Source organism: Gigantopelta aegis, chromosome 6 (genome assembly GCF_016097555.1).
Source record: "Gigantopelta aegis isolate Gae_Host chromosome 6, Gae_host_genome, whole genome shotgun sequence".
NCBI lineage: Eukaryota > Metazoa > Mollusca > Gastropoda > Neomphalida > Peltospiridae > Gigantopelta > Gigantopelta aegis.
Genome location: NC_054704.1, coordinates 2683794 through 2703338, shown reverse-complemented (window position 1 = coordinate 2703338; position 19545 = coordinate 2683794). Strand labels below are relative to the sequence as shown.

The following is a 19545-nucleotide window of genomic DNA, read 5'->3' as shown; positions in this document are numbered from 1 at the left end:
TTTTTGCACAGTTCTTTACACTGTTTTTATTTAACTCTTGAATTTTTGTGTTGATGTTGATCATCACTTTATTTGTTTGCATTACCATAGTTTGACACCCAATAGCCGATGTATTTTTCGTGTTGGGGTGTCGTTAAACATTCATTCATTCATTCATTCATTCATTCTTCCAGTGCCTACAGCTAGACTGAATCGTTTCGCGCTCTACAAAATTTAAATCAAGTGCGCGCAAAACTGTCTTCGTCACGTCATGTGACATTCGCTGAATTAAATTGTTTATATACGCACAGTTTGAATCTTTAAACGATATTTACATGTATGTGTCCGCCCAAAAAACAAGAACAAATAACTGCAGTTAATCTATGCTTCCACTCTAATCTGTAAACTCACTAATATTGCTTTGTGATATGTTGTCAGTTTAGACGTTTATGTATCTATTATCTTGTAATAAAATGCACTTTTAATCTAACGATGCGTTTCTTTTGAACCGTATATAATACATTGTTATTATTAAACATACCGCTATAATCAATTTGGTGATTGAGGAGTCGGGTAACAAACCCGGCTACTTTGGTCTTATTAGTGGGTTACTATCATTTTAAGGTGATTCCAAATTATATACAAGCATAACATAAAAAATAGATTGCAAACATCATTTATTGGAATTATTTACATAACACAATGGAATCCATTGAATATGTATGATCAGTGAGCTCTGAAATAGAATTAAGAACTAATGTCAATATGAATTTATGAATACTGAATATTAGTCGAATTATATGAAAACGTGTCTTTTGTTGACTGTTTGGAAAAGTATTTGACATTTATAATAACGATGTTGCGTATAAAATTATATCGAAATAGTGATAATACGATTACGACATTCATGTTTGGTTTGGATTGGATTGGATTGGATAACATATTAACGTACCTATATCCAATTAAGGTTCAAGCACGTCTCTTCCTGGCTTAATATCTGACTTCGCGAAGTGGGACGGGGGGGGGGGGGGGGGGGGGGGTAGAATTGAAAATGAGCAAAATGTTGAAAATTGCAATTAGTAAAAAAGGTAATAGAATTTAGAAGAATAAAATGAAAAGTTACAAGCCAAAAATAAAAAGAATTGACTGCTCGGCCGAATATTTATATAATTTGGAGCATTTTAGGACAGTCCAAAAATAAATAAGACAACGAAGAGAGGATCGGACTATTTAATAGTATTAAAAAAAGAAAGTAATTTCGACATAAAATTTTGAACGAAGATCTAAAAGTTTAAAGTCCGATATATATGTATGAGTAGCCTCGTTAAAGGGACATACCCGAGTTTTTAAACACTAAGGCATATTTTTTTACTATTGGAGCCGTTTTTGACAACTAAAATCATACTTTACTTGAATTTTATTGTTTATATTATCCATTTCCGTACATTTGAAGTGTTTTTTGTCATCCTGGTGTTTTTAATATCATAAAATGCATTTCTTATATTTTTTAAAACGCACGTGCGTCTCAGAAGAAACAGTTGTGGAGTCGAGTTTTAGTCTATTTTTAGAGGGTAAATACCCTCTGAAAAGTCACAAACTCATGTTTCACTCAATTGTAACTTTATCCAAATGTGTTACAGGTTTGTAGATTAACTAAACTTAGTGTGGATTTCCATGAGCTGAAACTAGGGTGTGTCCCTTTAAGGCCGTTAGGGTGCACAGCTTGTAGGGACGAGATGGATTGCATCCCGTCAAGAAAACCCCTAGATTGACAGTTATTAGACGTTGAAGGGTGTAGTGCTATGCTGAAATACAGATCTTGAGCAGCCAGATCCGTCTGAACGAGAGAGTATAAGACTAGGGTATAGTTCAGTCGTCATGTGTTGGTATAGGGGTGCGGACGGGTCCGACTGTGGAGGATACGATATGATATTAATATAAAACAAAGAAAAGTCTAGAAAAGAGTAGTAGGGGCCGGCCCCGCTTCCTATTTCTTCTTAGAGTGGGACGGTCAATCTTCCAGTGCTGCTAGGACATGCTCAGACATGTAGAGACTAAGGTCTCACTACACAGATCACTTCCGGGTGAGAGTTCATTCATCACGGTCCACTATAGTTCCTAAGTGTGGCACATGTTATGGTTCACATATTCACTTCTAGGAAATGGTGAAGAATTAAAACAATATGTATGTTTAATGGTAAGCCTTCTGGCTGTATTTTGCCCAGATTATTTTGTAATATTGTGCATCGACCTTTTGGGACATGGGTATATAGTGCAAGTGACAGCCGGAGTGAATCGGTTAATGAACCACCTGTTCGGACCGGTACTACAGCCAGATGCGGTCATATAGCAAAAAACTGAGACGGAAATGTTCACAATTTTGGAATGAATATAAATGCTTATATAATGTATGTTCGCAATGGTGTATGTTGTTAGTGCCAACGAGAACCCGTGCTATGGGCAATCTTCGCTTGAAGTTGGGCAGTTTAACATGGGTTTCAATGGCGGATGACATCTGTGTAGTGAGACCTAAACGCGAACAACCGTGGCGTTCTGCAGAATGGCCGTCATACGAGTCACGGAAAAACAGGTCGACATAAGCCGTAGAAATGACGTTAAGGCAAGGAATCTCGCTAAAAAAGACTCCATCCTGGTGGTGCAGACTGTCAAAACGAGAAGCGTTCCAACGTTCAATCAGTTCAAATGGCCGCATACATCCCAGTAGAAAACTCCATTTCGCAGACAAAAACAAAACAAAATGGAGGATTCCTAAGTCGAACACACGAAAGCACGTGCAGTATGCACAAACAGAACAGAATACATCTTTATTTACACTCAGATCACATAACAAGTGATATATGAGCACATAGCTACAGTATGTGCAATATAATGAATATAATAATACAAGATTAACGTGGGGGCATAAATGTTCTCATAATGGGTTCTAAAAATTTACAAGTATTATTTAATAAAGTAATATTCATGCTACAGAATAGATCATGATATTTAATAGCATTTGGTCTTGTATAGTAATATTTTGGTATGTACTTTTCGGGGAAAATAGCATTCAAATAGAAAGTGATATTCATCACCAACAACACCATCGGGACATAAACACCATTTTCGTTCACACCTGGGATTATTTCCCAAACTACCAACTTCTACTGGGAGCGAAACAAACGCGTCTTACCGCGTTGAGCTCCAGACTGGGAATGGTCACTTTGATGGAGCGGTTGGGATGACTGTGAATGGGTATCTTTAACTAAACAATAATATACCCGTGTCGAGTAAAAAGAGTAATCAACGTTCTGGGATGGGCATTAAAAGTAAATGCGGTAATGCTTCGCTTAATAAGTTACATAATTTGTATAGTTAGTGTGTTTCTTTACAAATGTGTTTAAATTAATACAGCTATTATCCACTAATAATGTACATGGATTATGTAATCTAGGAAAATACCTATACAAAATGTTTAAAAGACGAGATTCAATAGTTACATAGTTTTTAGACAGAGTTTTATTAACATTTTATATTCTCCGTATTTGTATTTTAAAGTGATACCTTATGTTATGCCATTAGCATGCAGTTACATGTATACTTTCTGTCTGAAACAGATGAGCTGTAAAAGCTTAATTTCAATAAAGAATTGAAATTACCACGTCACTGTAATCGGAACCAAAATTACCATACGTTAACCAGTTAATGAAACTGAAGGTAAACATGTATATAATTACACTCAAAATCCTTTAAATCGTAATACATTATTTTACGTCTTTAGTGTTAATTTATGAATGTTTAAATTTTTTTTTACATCTGATTATACACGTTTATAAAAACTGAAATGCACTAAATATTTATATTTATATATTGCAATATAAAAAATTGTAAACTACACAGTTGTAACTGAAATATTATATTTTACAATATATCTCTAATCTGTTACATCATGGAATTTATCTATATTGTCAATACAGATATTTTTATAATGTAACATTACGTATCTATATTGCTAATACACATATCTGTACAATGTAATGTTTTGTATTTGCATATATATATATGCACCAAGCAATGTAATCCTATTATTTGTATCCTCCTGTAAACAATCTTGTCAAAATCAGAATAGGTATGTTCCTCTTACGCCGTTGCATAACGGCCTGAGTGTAATAAACGTTCTGTCTGCAGGATTGTGGGTCACCTGACTGACTACAGTACCGCTATCCTTTTTTATTTAGACATGTTTCAAAGATTAAACTAACGTGAGTACTCTTTGTTCAACTTATTTGCTAACAATCATAAAGAAACCATTAGATGCGTGACTTTTTAACACTTGTGTAAAATGACAAATGCATTAATACCGGATTAGTTTTGCCTATAAAATAATAAGGAAATATTCCAGCCTTTAAAAAAGTGGTCTTATATCTATCTATGTATCTATCTATCTATATCTATCTATCTATCTATCTATCTATCTATCTATCTATCTATCTATCTATCTATCTATCTATCTATCTATCTATATATATATATATATATATATATATATATATATATATATATATATATCTATCTATATCTATATCTAAAAATATGTGTGCATCTCTCTCTCTCTCTCATTTCAATATTGCATACAAACTTATGCTTCCAAACAATCAAAAACAACGTTTAGACAACAATGACATAAAGGTGTTGGGAGTGGCGTCGTGGCAGGCCATCGGTCTACAGGCTGGTAGGTACTGGGTTCGGATCCCAGTCGAGGCATGGGATTTTTAATCCAGATACCGACTCCAAACCCTGAGTGAGTGCTCCGCAAGGCTCAATGGGTAGGTGTAAACCACTTGCACCGACCAGTGATCCATAACTGGTTCAACAAAGGCCATGGTTTGTGCTATCCTGCCTGTGGGAAGCGCAAATAAAAGATCCCTTGCTGCCTGTCGTAAAAAGAGTAGCCTATGTGGCGACAGCGGGTTTCCTCTAAAAATAGTGTCAGAAGGACCATATGTTTGACGTCCAATAGCCGATGATAAGATACAAAATCAATGTGCTCTAGTGGCGTCGTTAAATAAAACAAACTTTACTTTTTTTAAAGGTGTTGGGATGCTTGAAAATAGAGCAACTCAAGGTCCTGTGGTAGCTCAACGTAACGTATCCCAAAGCATGATATCCAGGTTATGGAATCGGTACCTAACGACTGGCAGAGTAAACCGACGTCATGGTGGAGGTTGATCAAGGGTGACAACGCCCCTTGATGATCGCCATGTTGTTGTAGAGGCGCGTCGTCGACCCACTTTGAAGGAAGGAAATGTTTTATTTAACGACGCACTCAACACAATTTATTTACGGTTATATGGCGTCTGACATATGGTTAAGGGCCACACAAATATGGAGATAGGAAACCCCCTGTCGCTACTTCATGGGCTGTTCTTTCCCATAGACAGGATAGTACATATCACGGCCTTTGTTACACCAGTTGTGGAGCACTGGCTGGAACGAGAAATAGCCCAATGGGCCCACAGACGGGAAACGATCCTAGATTGACCGCGCATCAGGCAAACGCTGTACCACTGAACTACGTCCCGCCCATTCGACCCACTTTGAATTCAAGTCGTTTGCAAAACGACATCCAACATGTAAGTGGACTTTGTGCTTCCACACAAACTATCAGTGGACGGCTTCATGAAGCAGGTCTGTATTCTAGACAACCAGCTATTAGAGTCCCACTCACACGGCATCATGTTGAGAAGCGTTTGAACTGGGCAAGAGTTCATGTTAGATAAACTCGTCAAGATTGGGCCCTGGTGGTCTTTACCGATGAATCGCGTTTTTGTTTGGATTACACTGATAGATGGTTTAGAGTATGGAGACGGCCTGGTGTGAGGTTTTCACCACATCTTGTAGCGAAACATGACATATGGAGGTGGATCTATAATAGTATGGGGAGGCATTAACAGGATAGGACGTACTGACCTCTACATAATCCAAAATGGAACTGTCAATGCTCGGAGATATAGAGATGACATCCTCCGCCCGATTGTTCGTCCATTTGGTGGTGCAGTTGGTCCTGGCGTTCTTTGTATGGGCGATAATGCACGTCCACATCGTGCTCGTATCGTTAATGAATACCTGGATATGGAATCAATTGATCGTATCGATTGGCCTGCACGTTCCCCAGACTTCAATCGGATACAGTATGTTTGGGACATGCTTCAGCGTGACATTTCCGAATGACCAATGCAACCTCAGACTCTGGATGAGCTGCAGCAGGTGCTCCAGGAAGAATGGGGTCGTATTCCACATCAACGCATTACCCACCTGATCGGTAGTATGCGCAGAAAGTGTCTCAACGTGTTGTCTCGTGGACATCATACACGATACTGATATGTCCAGATTAACCCATTGGATATACGCAGTATGTTTGTTTTGGCAATGGACATGTCTGTTTCATATTGTTACATTATTTGTTTTTATACTTTCTGCATTGTTTTCCATGATACCCTTCTCTATTGCTCATTTTACATATCTTTAATATTAAAATATGTCATATGGATATCAAAGATTCCTTTTTTTTTGCAATATGTTTTTTCCCCAGGAATATCCTTAGCAAAAGTTAAGTAGTATATATATTTAGTTATACATGTTTGCATTGGTCCAATAATATTAATAAACTTACAAGACGACGTTGATAACTGCATGAATGTGTAAATTATTGTGCATTACTTTAGGCAATACTTGGAAAACAGATTGGTTTTATTAGTAACCGAATAACTGCTTATACGTTAGTTGTGTTAATGTTATATATGTCTACTACCCAACATTGTATGTTTAGATTTGTCTAACCAGGCTAGTGTTAGTGTCCCTTCAGACACAGGTAAGATGCATATCCCTGCTTCAAACTGCCTTCTGCTGACATACGATTTGGAAAGAGGTAACTGTTTTCTCATTCTTTACAGAGAAGCTGAGATCCCGTGTGTGATAATTTCTGGAATAGCCAAGGGCTCTAACTACAGTGTGGGTGACCAGGAGCTAAAAGGAGAAACCTTCTGGAATGCTGTGTATGTGGAAGGCGGTTGGCATCTGTGTCATCCGCACTGGGCATGCCAATCAATCGCGGGCTACCAAGCTAAACAATGGATCAAAGTGGAGGAAGACGGGCGACAGGTGGACCAACAAGCGCAGCCATCACTCGGAAAGTTGATATCTTATCAAGATTCATTTTACTTTCTAACAGAACCCAATCACTTCAAATATTTCTGCAGACCGCACGAGGACCAGACAGCGTGGCAGCTGTTACCAGAACCTGCCTCTCTGGAAAAATTTATTAACTTTCCACTAATTACATCAGCTTTTCTGACGTCCTCAGCTAGGTTCATGTTTCGATGTGGACAGATTAATACCATCAAGGCAGACTGTGGTGAAAGTGAAGTGGTGATCATTGCTGAGAACAGTAAATGGGAAGGACAGTTGGCGTACATGCTGTACTACAGGGCAGATTCAGAAAACCAGTTTTCGTCAGAAGCATCTTCTGAACAACATGTCGTTTTATGTAACTTGAATTCTGAAAATGAAATCAAGTTCCTCATACGATTCCCCACTGCAGGAATCTATCGACTTACGGTTATAGACAAGATGAAATCGAAGTGGCTCTGCGACTTCAAGCTTGTCTGTGATGAGCCGCTACCTCACTGCAACCCCTTGCCTCTGAATCCAGATATAGGCTGGGGTCCTGGTGAAGCCTCAAAACGAAATGGAATCAGCAATTTGTCTCACACAGACGGAATAATTAAAGCTAATAAAGATGAAAAACTGGAGGTCGCCTTTAACACGAAAGAGAACACGGACATAGAAGCTCGACTGAAGCATTTCAAGAAGTCTGACGAAGAACTTGAGAAGTTCGTCAATAAGATACAGAATCAGTCAGCCGTGTCGATCAAGCTGAATCTCCCCGACAATGACGAGTACGCTCTCACTATAGACACCAGGTTACCCACGGGGATGTTTGAGAACGTCCTCAACTACCTCATTAGGTCAACGAATAAGAAGCACCATGATGCGGTAAGTCTTTTTAATAAATGGATATATAGTATACCCTATTCGAGAATTAAAAAAAAGAGAAAATTTAATTGTAAGCTTCGTAGAGCAGACGACATTCCTCACTATGGGTAAGTAAGTAAGTAAGTAAGTAAGTAAGTAAGTAAGTAAGTAAGTATGTAAATAAGTAAATAAGTATGTAAATAAGTAAGTACGTAAAATACCTCAATATAGAAGAAAACATTTTTCCTTTATTATTATTTTTTCGTTAAACCAAACTGAAATTACTGACTGAAAGTGGATAAGTATCTGTCTATTTGTGTACTCAGAAATAAAAAGAAAGAAGAGAATCATGGATAATTTGGAGTACTAAAGGACACGCATCTCTCTCTTCCTCTCTCTCTCTCTCTCTCTCTCTCTCTCTCTCTCTCTCTCTCTCTCTCTCTCTCTCTCTCTCTCTCTCTCTCTCTCTCTATATATATATATATATATACTAACACAATGAAAACGCAAAACAGATATTTTTCAATATTTTGTTGTGATAAATGAAAAATATATTTATTGGACTTAAAATAACAATTTATGAGAGGAAGCCATTGATTGGTACTTTTGTCTGGGTTTTAATCCTGGTTTTGTTCTCGTTACACATACAATAGCAGAAACACACAAAATGGTGTGAAATGCGTTCACTACATGCTGCATGCAATGCACGTGAAATGCCAGTATGTGGACACATAAATGTCACGTAACGGTGTCATATTCCTCGTGACATTAAGAATGCCACGACTCGGAGAAGAACAAAGGGATCGAGCGTTGGGCATGGTTCAAGTGGGGACTTCGCAAAGCCAAGTTGCTACGACCTTCAGAGTCCATCCATCAACTATTGGACGACTTATTGAACGTCATCAACAGACCTCGACTTGGTCAACATCCCGTTACGACCCCACGCCAAGATCGGCAGATTCGACGACACCACTTCCGTGACCGGTTCAGAACTGCGACCATGACAGCAAGCAACACAATAGGACGTCATGGGAGGCATATCCATCCGATGACGGTCATCCGTCGACTTAGAACGGCTGGACTCAGATGCAGATGCCCGTACAACGGTAACATCATGACACCGCGACATCATGCTGCGAGACTACAGTTTGCTCTCCAGAATGGTAAGCATCCACCAGCCTTTTACCGGAGCATTGTTTTCTCAGATGAGTCCCGTTTCTCTGTCTCCTTTGCCGATGGAAGAGCACGTGTGTACAGGAGACTCCATGAACGGTACTCTGACGGATGTGTGAGGGAACGTGATCGGTTTGGCGGCGGTTGTCTGATGGTATGGGGGGGGGGGGGGGGGGCAATCAACTGTGATTTCAGGAGTGATCCCATCATTGTCCGCAATGTCCTTACAGCCCAGCGTTATGTTGACGTTATTCTAAGACCAGTTCTCCAGCCACTTTTGCGCCGTCACCGAAGACCAGGAGGTCCCCTTCTGTTTCAACAATACAATGCCCGTCCACATACTGCAAGAATTACCCAGGCATTCCTGCAACAAGCCGGTATCACCGTTATGAACTGGCCCGCCGTTTCACCGGATTTGAACTCATCCCGCATGTGTTCAAATCCGGTGAAACGGCGGGCCAGTTCATAACGGTGATACCGGCTTGTTGCAGGAATGCCTGGGTAATTCTTGCAGTATGTGGACGGGCATTGTATTGTTGAAACAGAAGTTAGGACGTGTACATCATCGCCAGCCACCACCGCGTAACGTCGCTGAGCTTGCACAGGTGTTGCCGGAGGAGTTGAAGAACATTCCTGTGGCTTATTTGAGATGTTTGTGCCAATCCTTTCCCCGTTGTCTTCACGTATGCTCACGGGTCAATGGTGGACACACCAGATACTGACCTTGATATGGGGGTGTGTGTGTGTGTGTGTGTGTGTGTGTGTGTGTGTGTGTGTGTGTGTTGAACTTTTCGATTACGAATGCAACTCGATGAGTGATGATAACTGGCCATGTTTCCATGTGAATGTATACCAGTCATTAATGTCATGGTACATTATCCACCAATTCATTAATAGTTTGTCGTTATTTGCAATGAAAAGTTGTTTTTGCGTTTTCATTGTTTGTCAGTATATATATATATATATATGCCTATTTATTTATGTACTCAGAAATCAAAAGAAAAGCGAATCACGGAGAACCTGGAGTTTGCGATACAGGACCAAAATCGAGGCCGGTTGGTAACAGCAATAGAGAAGTTCAAGCAGCTCGGACTAGAAGACTCCGGTATTCTGACGAGAGCCAACGATCGACTGGACGCTCTCCGGATCAAAGACGGTAAGAGATGAAATAACTAGCTTTACTCTCCGGTGAGAGATGAAATAACTAGCTTTACTCTCCGGATGAAAGACGGTGGGAGATGAAATAACTAGCTTTACTCTCCGGATCAAAGACGGTGAGAGATGAAATAACTAGATTTACTCTCAAAATATATTTTGCTGGTAGAGTGATTATTGCAAACATTGATTATAGGTAAAATATTATTGGAGCCGTTGATTTTAGGTTAAATGATTATTGCAAACATTGATTATTGATAAAATAAGTAAAATGATTATTGAAAAATTAATTAAAAGTAAAATTATGATTGAAAGCATTGATTATATATTAATAAAAATAGTATTGCAAACATTGATTATTGGATAGATGGATTATTTGTAAAATAAAAATAATAATAAAAAAAAAAAAAAAATCATTTTGGACATTACTTACTGGTGGCATGGTTTGTCGCGTTCGTTCAGTGTCTGGCTTCCCATAGATTATGTCATTCCAATGCTTTCTGTTTCTTTACTTTTTAAGTTTTCAGTTAAATGTGACATATGAAATGTATTATTATTAAAGAACATATGTAAAGCAGAATATGATCTCCTTTTAAAAAAACTATTTATTCTTATGTAATCTGAACGACAAAGCCGTATTTCCTGATCAAAAGCGTATCTCTACGCAAAGCAGTTTGACAAAGTTGTAATTGCTTACCTGATCCCCTATCAGGTAGTTGTCCTTAGGAGGACCGCCACTCCCCTAGCAGACCAGTAACATGATTTTCACCACTTCTGCACGACCTATAGAACGAATGAATAAATGTTTAACGACACCCCAGCAAAAAAAATACACGTCGACTAGTTAGTGTCACAAGTGGTAAGTATATGAAAATATTAGTTATATAATTATGCAAAACCACAGTGTAAGGAGCGGTGGGAGAAAGTATAATACAATACATAAATCAAGGTAAGTATATGCTAAAACCTTATACTTACTAAAAAGTGTTTTAAAACCTTTTAAATTAATTCTGGGTGGAATTTTAAAATGTGGCGCACAGTATTCACATTGCCGCTCCCAAGAGGTAGAAAACAAACTAGCACAGAATAGAGCTTAATGAAATTACGCGTGTGCAGAGATACAATTTTAAATATAATCTGATTGACGTTAAGAATTTCGATCATAAATGCATATAGTGTGGAAAAAGTATTCCGTAGCTTCACTTATTTGTTTTCCAGATCTTCACCACGCCATTCTCGCAGGTCGAATCGACAAGCTGGACAAAGCGATCAAGAATGCCAATAGATCGAAACATGTCAACGAGCTAGGTGGAATTATTGAGAAGGCCAAGAAAACATTGTATGACGTCAAACAGAGTGGACGATATGGCCAGTCATAGAAGTACTGTGTCCATTTATTTCATCCCGCGATGACCACCACCAGTAGTGTAGGATGTCAACTGAGTAGTGAATACACGACAGTAGTAACATATGTCACTATAGCGGACCACCAGTAGTGTAGGATGTCAAGTGAGTGGTGAATACACGACAGCAGTAACATATGTCACTATAGCGGACAACCAGTAGTGTAGGATGTCAAGTGAGTGGTGATTACACGAAAGCAGTAACATATGTCACTATAGCTGACCACCAGTAGTGTAGGATGTCAAATGAGAGGTGAACACACGACAGTAGTAACATATGTCACTATAGCTTACTACCAGTAGTGTAGGCTGTCAAATGAGTGGTGAATACACGACAGTAGTAGCATATGTCACTATAGCGGACCACCACCAGTAGTGTAGGATGTCAAATGAGAGGTGAACACACGACAGTAGTAACATATGTCACTATAGCTTACTACCAGTAGTGTAGGCTGTCAAATGAGGGGTGTATACACGACAGTAGTAACATGTCACTATAGCTTACTACCAGTAGTGTAGGCTGTCAAGTGAGTCGTGAATACACGACAGTAGTAACATGTCACTATAGCTTACTACCAGTAGTGTAGGCTGTCAAGTGAGTGGTGAATACACGACAGTAGTAACATGCCACTATAGCTGACCACCAGTAGTGTAGGATGTCAAATGAGAGGTGAATACACGACAGTAGTAACATGTCACTATAGCTTACTACCACCAGTAGTGTAGGATGTCACATTAGTGGTGAATACACGGCAGTAGTAACATATGCCACTATAGCGGACCACCACCAGTAGTGTAGGATGTCAAATGAGTGGTGAATACACGACAGTAGTAACATATGTCACTATAGCGGACCACCACCAGTCGTGTAGGATGTCAAGTGAGTGGTGAATACACGACAGTAGTAACATATGCCACTATAGCGGACCACCACCAGTAGTGTAGGATGTCAAATGAGTGGTGAATACACGACAGTAGTAGCATACGTCACTATAGCGGACCACCACCAGTAGTGTAGGATGTCAAATGAGTGGTGAATACACGACAGTAGTAACATATGTCACTATAGCGGACCACCACCAGTCGTGTAGGATGTCAAGTGAGTGGTGAATACACGACAGTAGTAACATATGCCACTATAGCGGACCACCACCAGTAGTGTAGGCTGTCAAGTGAGTGGTGAATACACGACAGTAGTAACATGTCACTATAGCTTACTACCAGTAGTGTAGGCTGTCAAGTGAGTGGTGAATACACGACAGTAGTAACATGTCACTATAGCTTACTACCAGTAGTGTAGGCTGTCAAGTGAGTGGTGAATACACGACAGTAGTAACATGTCACTATAGCTGACCACCAGTAGTGTAGAATGTCAAATGAGTGGTGAATACACGACAGTAGTAACATGTCACTATAACTTACTACCACCAGTAGTGTAGGATGTCACATTAGTGGTGAATACACGGCAGTAGTAACATATGCCACTATAGCGTACCACCACCAGTAGTGTAGGATGTCAAATGAGTGGTGAATACACGACAGTAGTAACATATGTCACTATAGCGGACCACCACCAGTCGTGTAGGATGTCAAGTGAGTGGTGAATACACGACAGTAGTAACATACATCACTATAGCGGACCACCACCAGTAGTGTAGGATGTCAAATGAGTGGTGAATACACGACAGTAGTAGCATACGTCACTATAGCGGACCACCACCAGTCGTGTAGGATGTCAAATGAGTGGTGAATACACGACAGTAGTAACATGTGTCACTATAGCGGACCACCACCAGTAGTGTAGGCTGTCAAGTGAGTGGTGAATACACGACAGTAGTAACATGTCACTATAGCTTACTACCAGTAGTGTAGGCTGTCAAGTGAGTGGTGAATACACGACAGTAGTAACATGTCACTATAGCTGACCACCAGTAGTGTAGAATGTCAAATGAGAGGTGAATACACGACAGTAGTAACATGTCACTATAGCTTACTACCACCAGTAGTGTAGGGTGTCACATTAGTGGTGAATACACGGCAGTAGTAACATATGCCACTATAGCGGACCACCACCAGTAGTGTAGGATGTCAAATGAGTGGTGAATACACGACAGTAGTAACATATGTCACTATAGCGGACCACCACCAGTCGTGTAGGATGTCAAGTGAGTGGTGAATACACGACAGTAGTAACATATGCCACTATAGCGGACCACCACCAGTAGTGTAGGATGTCAAATGAGTGGTGAATACACGACAGTAGTAGCATAAGTCACTATAGCGGACCACCACCAGTAGTGTAGGATGTCAAATGAGTGGTGAATACACGACAGTAGTAGCATATGTCACTATAGCGGACCACCACCAGTAGTGTAGGATGTCAAATGAGAGGTGAATACACGACAGTAGTAAACATATGTCACTATAGCTTACTACCAGTAGTGTAGGCTGTCAAATGAGGGGTGTATACACGACAGTAGTAACATGTCACTATAGCTTACTACCAGTAGTGTAGGCTGTCAAGTGAGTGGTGAATACACGACAGTAGTAACATGTCACTATAGCTTACTACCAGTAGTGTAGGCTGTCAAGTGAGTGGTGAATACACGACAGTAGTAACATGCCACTATAGCTGACCACCAGTAGTGTAGGATGTCAAATGAGTGGTGAATACACGACAGTAGTAACATGTCACTATAGCTGACCACCAGTAGTGTAGGATGTCAAATGAGAGGTGAATACACGACAGTAGTAACATGTCACTATAGCTTACTACCACCAGTAGTGTAGGATGTCACATTAGTGGTGAATACACGGCAGTAGTAACATATGCCACTATAGCGGACCACCACCAGTAGTGTAGGATGTCAAATGAGTGGTGAATACACGACAGTAGTAACATATGTCACTATAGCGGACCACCACCAGTCGTGTAGGATGTCAAGTGAGTGGTGAATACACGACAGTAGTAACATATGTCACTATAGCGGACCACCACCAGTCGTGTAGGATGTCAAGTGAGTGGTGAATACACGACAGTAGTAACATATGCCACTATATCGGACCACCACCAGTAGTGTAGGATGTCAAATGAGTGGTGAATACACGACAGTAGTAGCATACGTCACTATAGCGGACCACCACCAGTAGTGTAGGATGTCAAATGAGTGGTGAATACACGACAGTAGTAGCATATGCCACTATAGCGGACCACCACGAGTAGTGTAGGATGTCAAATGAGTGGTGAATACACGACAGTAGTAACATGTCACTATAGCGGACCACCAGTAGTGTAGGATGTCAAATGAGGGATGAATACACGACAGTAGTAACATATGCCACTATAGCGGACCACCAGTAGTCTAGGATGTCAAATGAGGGATGAATACACGACAGTAGTAACATATGCCACTATAGCGGACCACCACCAGTCGTGTAGGATGTCAAATGAGTGGTGAATACACGACAGTAGTAACATATGTCACTATAGCGGACCAGCACCAGTAGTGTAGGATGTCAAATGAGGGGTGAATACACGGCAGTAGTAACATGTGTCACTATAGCGGACCACCACCAGTAGTGTAGGATGTCAAGTGAGTGGTGAATACACGACAGTAGTAACATATGCCACTATAGCGGACCACCACCAGTAGTGTAGGATGTCAAGTGAGTGGTGAATACACGACAGTAGTAACATATGTCACTATAACTAACCTGCAACAGTGTAGGATGTCAGGTGAAAGGTGGATACACGACAGTAGTAACATATGTCACTATAGCTGACTATCATCAGTAGTGCAGGATATCAGGTGAGAGGCGAATACACGACAGTAGTAACATGTCACTATAGCTGACCACCAGTAGTGTAGGATGTCAAATGTGAGGTGAATACACGACAGTAGTAACATATGTCACTATAACTAACCTCGAATAGTGTAGGATGTCAGGTGAGAGGTGAATACACGACAGTAGTATCACTGTCACTATAGCTGACTATCAACAGTAGTGCAGGATGTCAGGTGAGAGGTGAATACACGACAGTAGTAACATATCTCACTTTAGTTAACCACCAATAGTGTAGGATGTCAGGTGAGTGGTGAATACACGACGGTAGTAACATATGTCACTATAGCTGACTACCAACAGTAGTGCTGGATGTGAGGTGAGAGGTGAATACACGACAGTAGTAACATATGTCACTATAGCTGACAACCAACAGTAGTGCTGGATGTCAGGTGAATGGTGAATACACGACAGTAGTAACATATGTCACTATAGCTGACAACCAACAGTAGTGCTGGATGTCAGGTGAGTGGTGAATACACGACAGTAGTAACATATGTCACTATAGCTGACAACCAACAGTAGTGCTGGATGTGAGGTGAGAGGTGAATACACGACAGTAGTAACATATCTCACTATAGTTAACCACCAATAGTGTAGGATGGCAGGTGAGTGGTGAATACACGACAGTAGTAACGTATGTCACTATAGCTGACTACCAACAGTAGTGCTGGATGTGAGGTGAGAGTTGAATACACGACAGTAAAAACGTATGTCACTATAGCTGAAAACCAACAGTAGTGCAGGATGTCAGGTGAGTGGTGAATACACGACAATAATAACATCTGTCACTATAGCTGACTGCCAACAGTAGTGCAGGATGTCAGGTGATAGGTGAAAACACGACAGTAGTAACATGTGTCACTATAGCTGACTACCAACAGTAGTGCTGGATGTGAGGTGAGAGGTGAATACACGACAGTAGTAACATATCTCACAATAGTTAACCACCAATAGTGTAGGATGGCAGGTGAGTGATGAATACACGACAGTAGTAACATATGTCACTATAGCTGACTACCAACAGTAGTGCAGGATATCAAATGAGAGGTGAATACACGACAGTAATAACATATGTCACTATAGCTGACAATCAACAGTAGTGCTGGATGTCAGGTGAGTGGTGAATACACGACAGTCGTAATATATATGACTATAACAGCTAGATGCAACTTTTCAATCAGTATAGATATAAGTACTACAACGATTCGCTCTTACATCTATTGAAAGGCGATGGATAGTACTAGTTTCCTAGATAACAGAAAATGTTCTGGACTGTCCCAGTTTTACACAAAATTCTCATGCTAATGTTATTAACATCCCGCACATGTTTCAAGGTCAACTGATAAAATAATAAATAACTGTATAGTGTGTCCTGACACATATCACAAAGAAGCAGGCTTTACAGTATTTAATACTCTACCAAACGGGGGGGGGGGGGGGGGGGGGGGGGGGGCCTTCGATGTTCATATGCTGCAGTGATATTACTTTTGGAATAGTATTAACTATACAATAAAGTGTTAAGTAATGTGATTTATAGCAATACGCTGTACAAATATATATATCTAAATGCTTCAAAAGCTGTTTTAATATATTATATTGTTTTTAATAGTAATGTACAGTATGTATATACAAAGTGTAATATAAATGGAAGTTATGTCGCACGTGCATTTGAATACTTCCAAATCATTTTGTGTTTTGTGTAAAACATTTTCATATCCAATATGATGTTCGAGATACACCTAGCCATATAAGTAATACGTTTGTCTTTTGCAAATAAATTATAAAACATTTTAAAGGGACATTCCTGAGTTTGCTGCAGTTTTTAACATGTTATCGACTAACAGATACTTTTTAATGATTGTAATTACATATCAAATATATTTTTTTGCATAAAATATTAGTGGCTGTATACTAAACGTGTTTCTGATCGTTCTAATATTTGTACTAGGGTAAATATCATCTTATTGCGTAAAATATAGTTTGTTTCGTACGTACGAAATTATTTGAAGACAAAATCCAGTTTGGGGTACTTACAGATATTAAGACGACCAGAAACACATTGAATGTACAGACACTGATACTCTAAACAAGAAAATATATTTAATATGTAAGTTTAATCGTAGAAATATTTTATTAGTCGGAAACATCTTACAATGCAGCAAACTCAGGAATGTTCCTTTAAAACCTTTTTTGGTGTGTATAATTTGTCATGGTGAATTTAATAACGTATTCTTATTTGACTCGGTCACTGAACTAGAACGCAACGGAACAGGATACAGACTAGTTGTTGACTTCCTATATATTATCTAAGACAATCAAAGTCGTAATAACAATAGATGAATTTGTTTGATTTTAATTGAGCGAGTAAAGTTCATACGAGATTACTCGTGTAAATTGTTGCAATGAACGTGCGATACATCCGACTCGTATGGTTGATATGCAAGTTACTCGTTTGATGCATTTCACCTGGCTTTAGTTCTGGGTACACAATATGATGGACTGCTGTCTTCCAGGAAACTGAGACTGAGGCTGAACATTATACATGTCAGACATGGAAAACACGTGAGATAAAGCAATAGAATAGAATAGAATAGAATAGAACATAATAGATGTTTAACGACACCGCAGCACCAAACATACATCGGCTATTGGGTGTCAAACAATGGTAAATGCACAAATAATGTGATAATCAACATCAGTATAAACATTCAAGAGTTAAACAAAAACACCGTGTAAATAAGTGTGCAAAAAATACAAATATCACAGAGAGGTAATATTAAAAATTATAATAAAATTCGGTATCACGAAGAAATTTCAATACCAGTTCTGGATGGAATCGAAATGATGTGACGTACACCAGACTGAAGCGCTCGTGTCATGGATGTGACGTACACCAGAATGAAGCGGCTCGTATACAGATGTATGGGGGGCAGGGTCCCCTCAGTTACTCAGTTTTCTGATAGCACCTTATATATATATATATATATATATATATATATATATATATATATATATATATATAGCATATATATATATCTGTCGTTCCAAAATACTACACATGCCATGTGTATTTATGTCAGTGTGTGGCATATGGATGCAGATATGTGTATTACACCTTTGTTGTTATCGTTGTTATAAATAGTTCATATGTTTGTTTGTAATGGGAAAATGCCCTATTCACCGGTTTATACATAAAAATGTTGCAGTAAAGATTGTGGTGATTAGAGCTCGACATAATATAACGTGCCTCCACATTTGTAGGATATAAGCACACAAATACGAATTATATATTGGAATGTTGCACTGACTGCATTGATATCATTATGAAGAGAAATACAAAAAAGTGCAAATTAAATACAACGGTATTTATCCATGGTAACATAAGCGTACGAGACAGGGAGCAAGGGGTGTTGGTGTGTGGGGTGTGTGTGTGTGGTGGGGGGGGGGGTGGATGTGGCGCAACTGCCTCTCTAGTGCTGGAGAAAAAAAACTGAAATTCGGACTAAATTTGCTAACCTGAGACCCTTTTACTAAATATTTCCATCATTCTACCTCAAAATCCATGTGGAAATGTGTAGTGGTCTGTTTGCAACCCTATATACCTTTGGAAGTAATGCTAATATGAATAAATGTTGTTATGCAGATTCTGGCATTTTCCTTTAATTCAGGCAAAAGCCAGCCTGCAACCGCCCCCCCCCCCCCCCCCCCCCCACACACACACACACAGAAATGGGAGCCCGTACGCCTATGATTGGTACGGGGTAACTATAACTGTGGTAATCGTGACTGTTGGTCTGTATTATGTGTGTTTAGTGAGCCAGGCTTTTGAAAATCAATCATTGTGAAAACAGACCATACCTGTCAGGTTCCTCCTGTAAGTTTAGAACAGGGACGTTCCGGTAAATAGAGAATAACAATTACAGGTTGCAAGCCAAGTTCAAATATAACAATTAATGTT

General features: G+C 39.5%; 1 protein-coding gene across 1 annotated transcript; it reads left to right on the top strand.

Moving 5' to 3' along the window:
- Window positions 1-6852: 6852 nt before the first annotated feature.
- On the top strand, window positions 6853-11717 carry LOC121376529 (hillarin-like). Its single transcript, XM_041504434.1, has 3 exons — window positions 6853-8031; window positions 10174-10339; window positions 11557-11717. Exons 1-3 carry the CDS (start codon window positions 6853-6855, stop codon window positions 11715-11717), a joined length of 1506 nt encoding a protein of 501 aa, XP_041360368.1.
- Window positions 11718-19545: the final 7828 nt, after the last annotated feature.

Coding starts and splice junctions, on each gene's coding strand:
- LOC121376529 (XM_041504434.1), top strand. CDS start 6,853: ATGCATATCCCTGCTTCAAACTGCCTTCTGCTGACATACGATTTGGAA. Junction 8,032..10,173: donor ATAAGAAGCACCATGATGCG/GTAAGTCTTTTT, acceptor TTATGTACTCAG/AAATCAAAAGAAAAGCGAAT. Junction 10,340..11,556: donor CGCTCTCCGGATCAAAGACG/GTAAGAGATGAA, acceptor TTTGTTTTCCAG/ATCTTCACCACGCCATTCTC.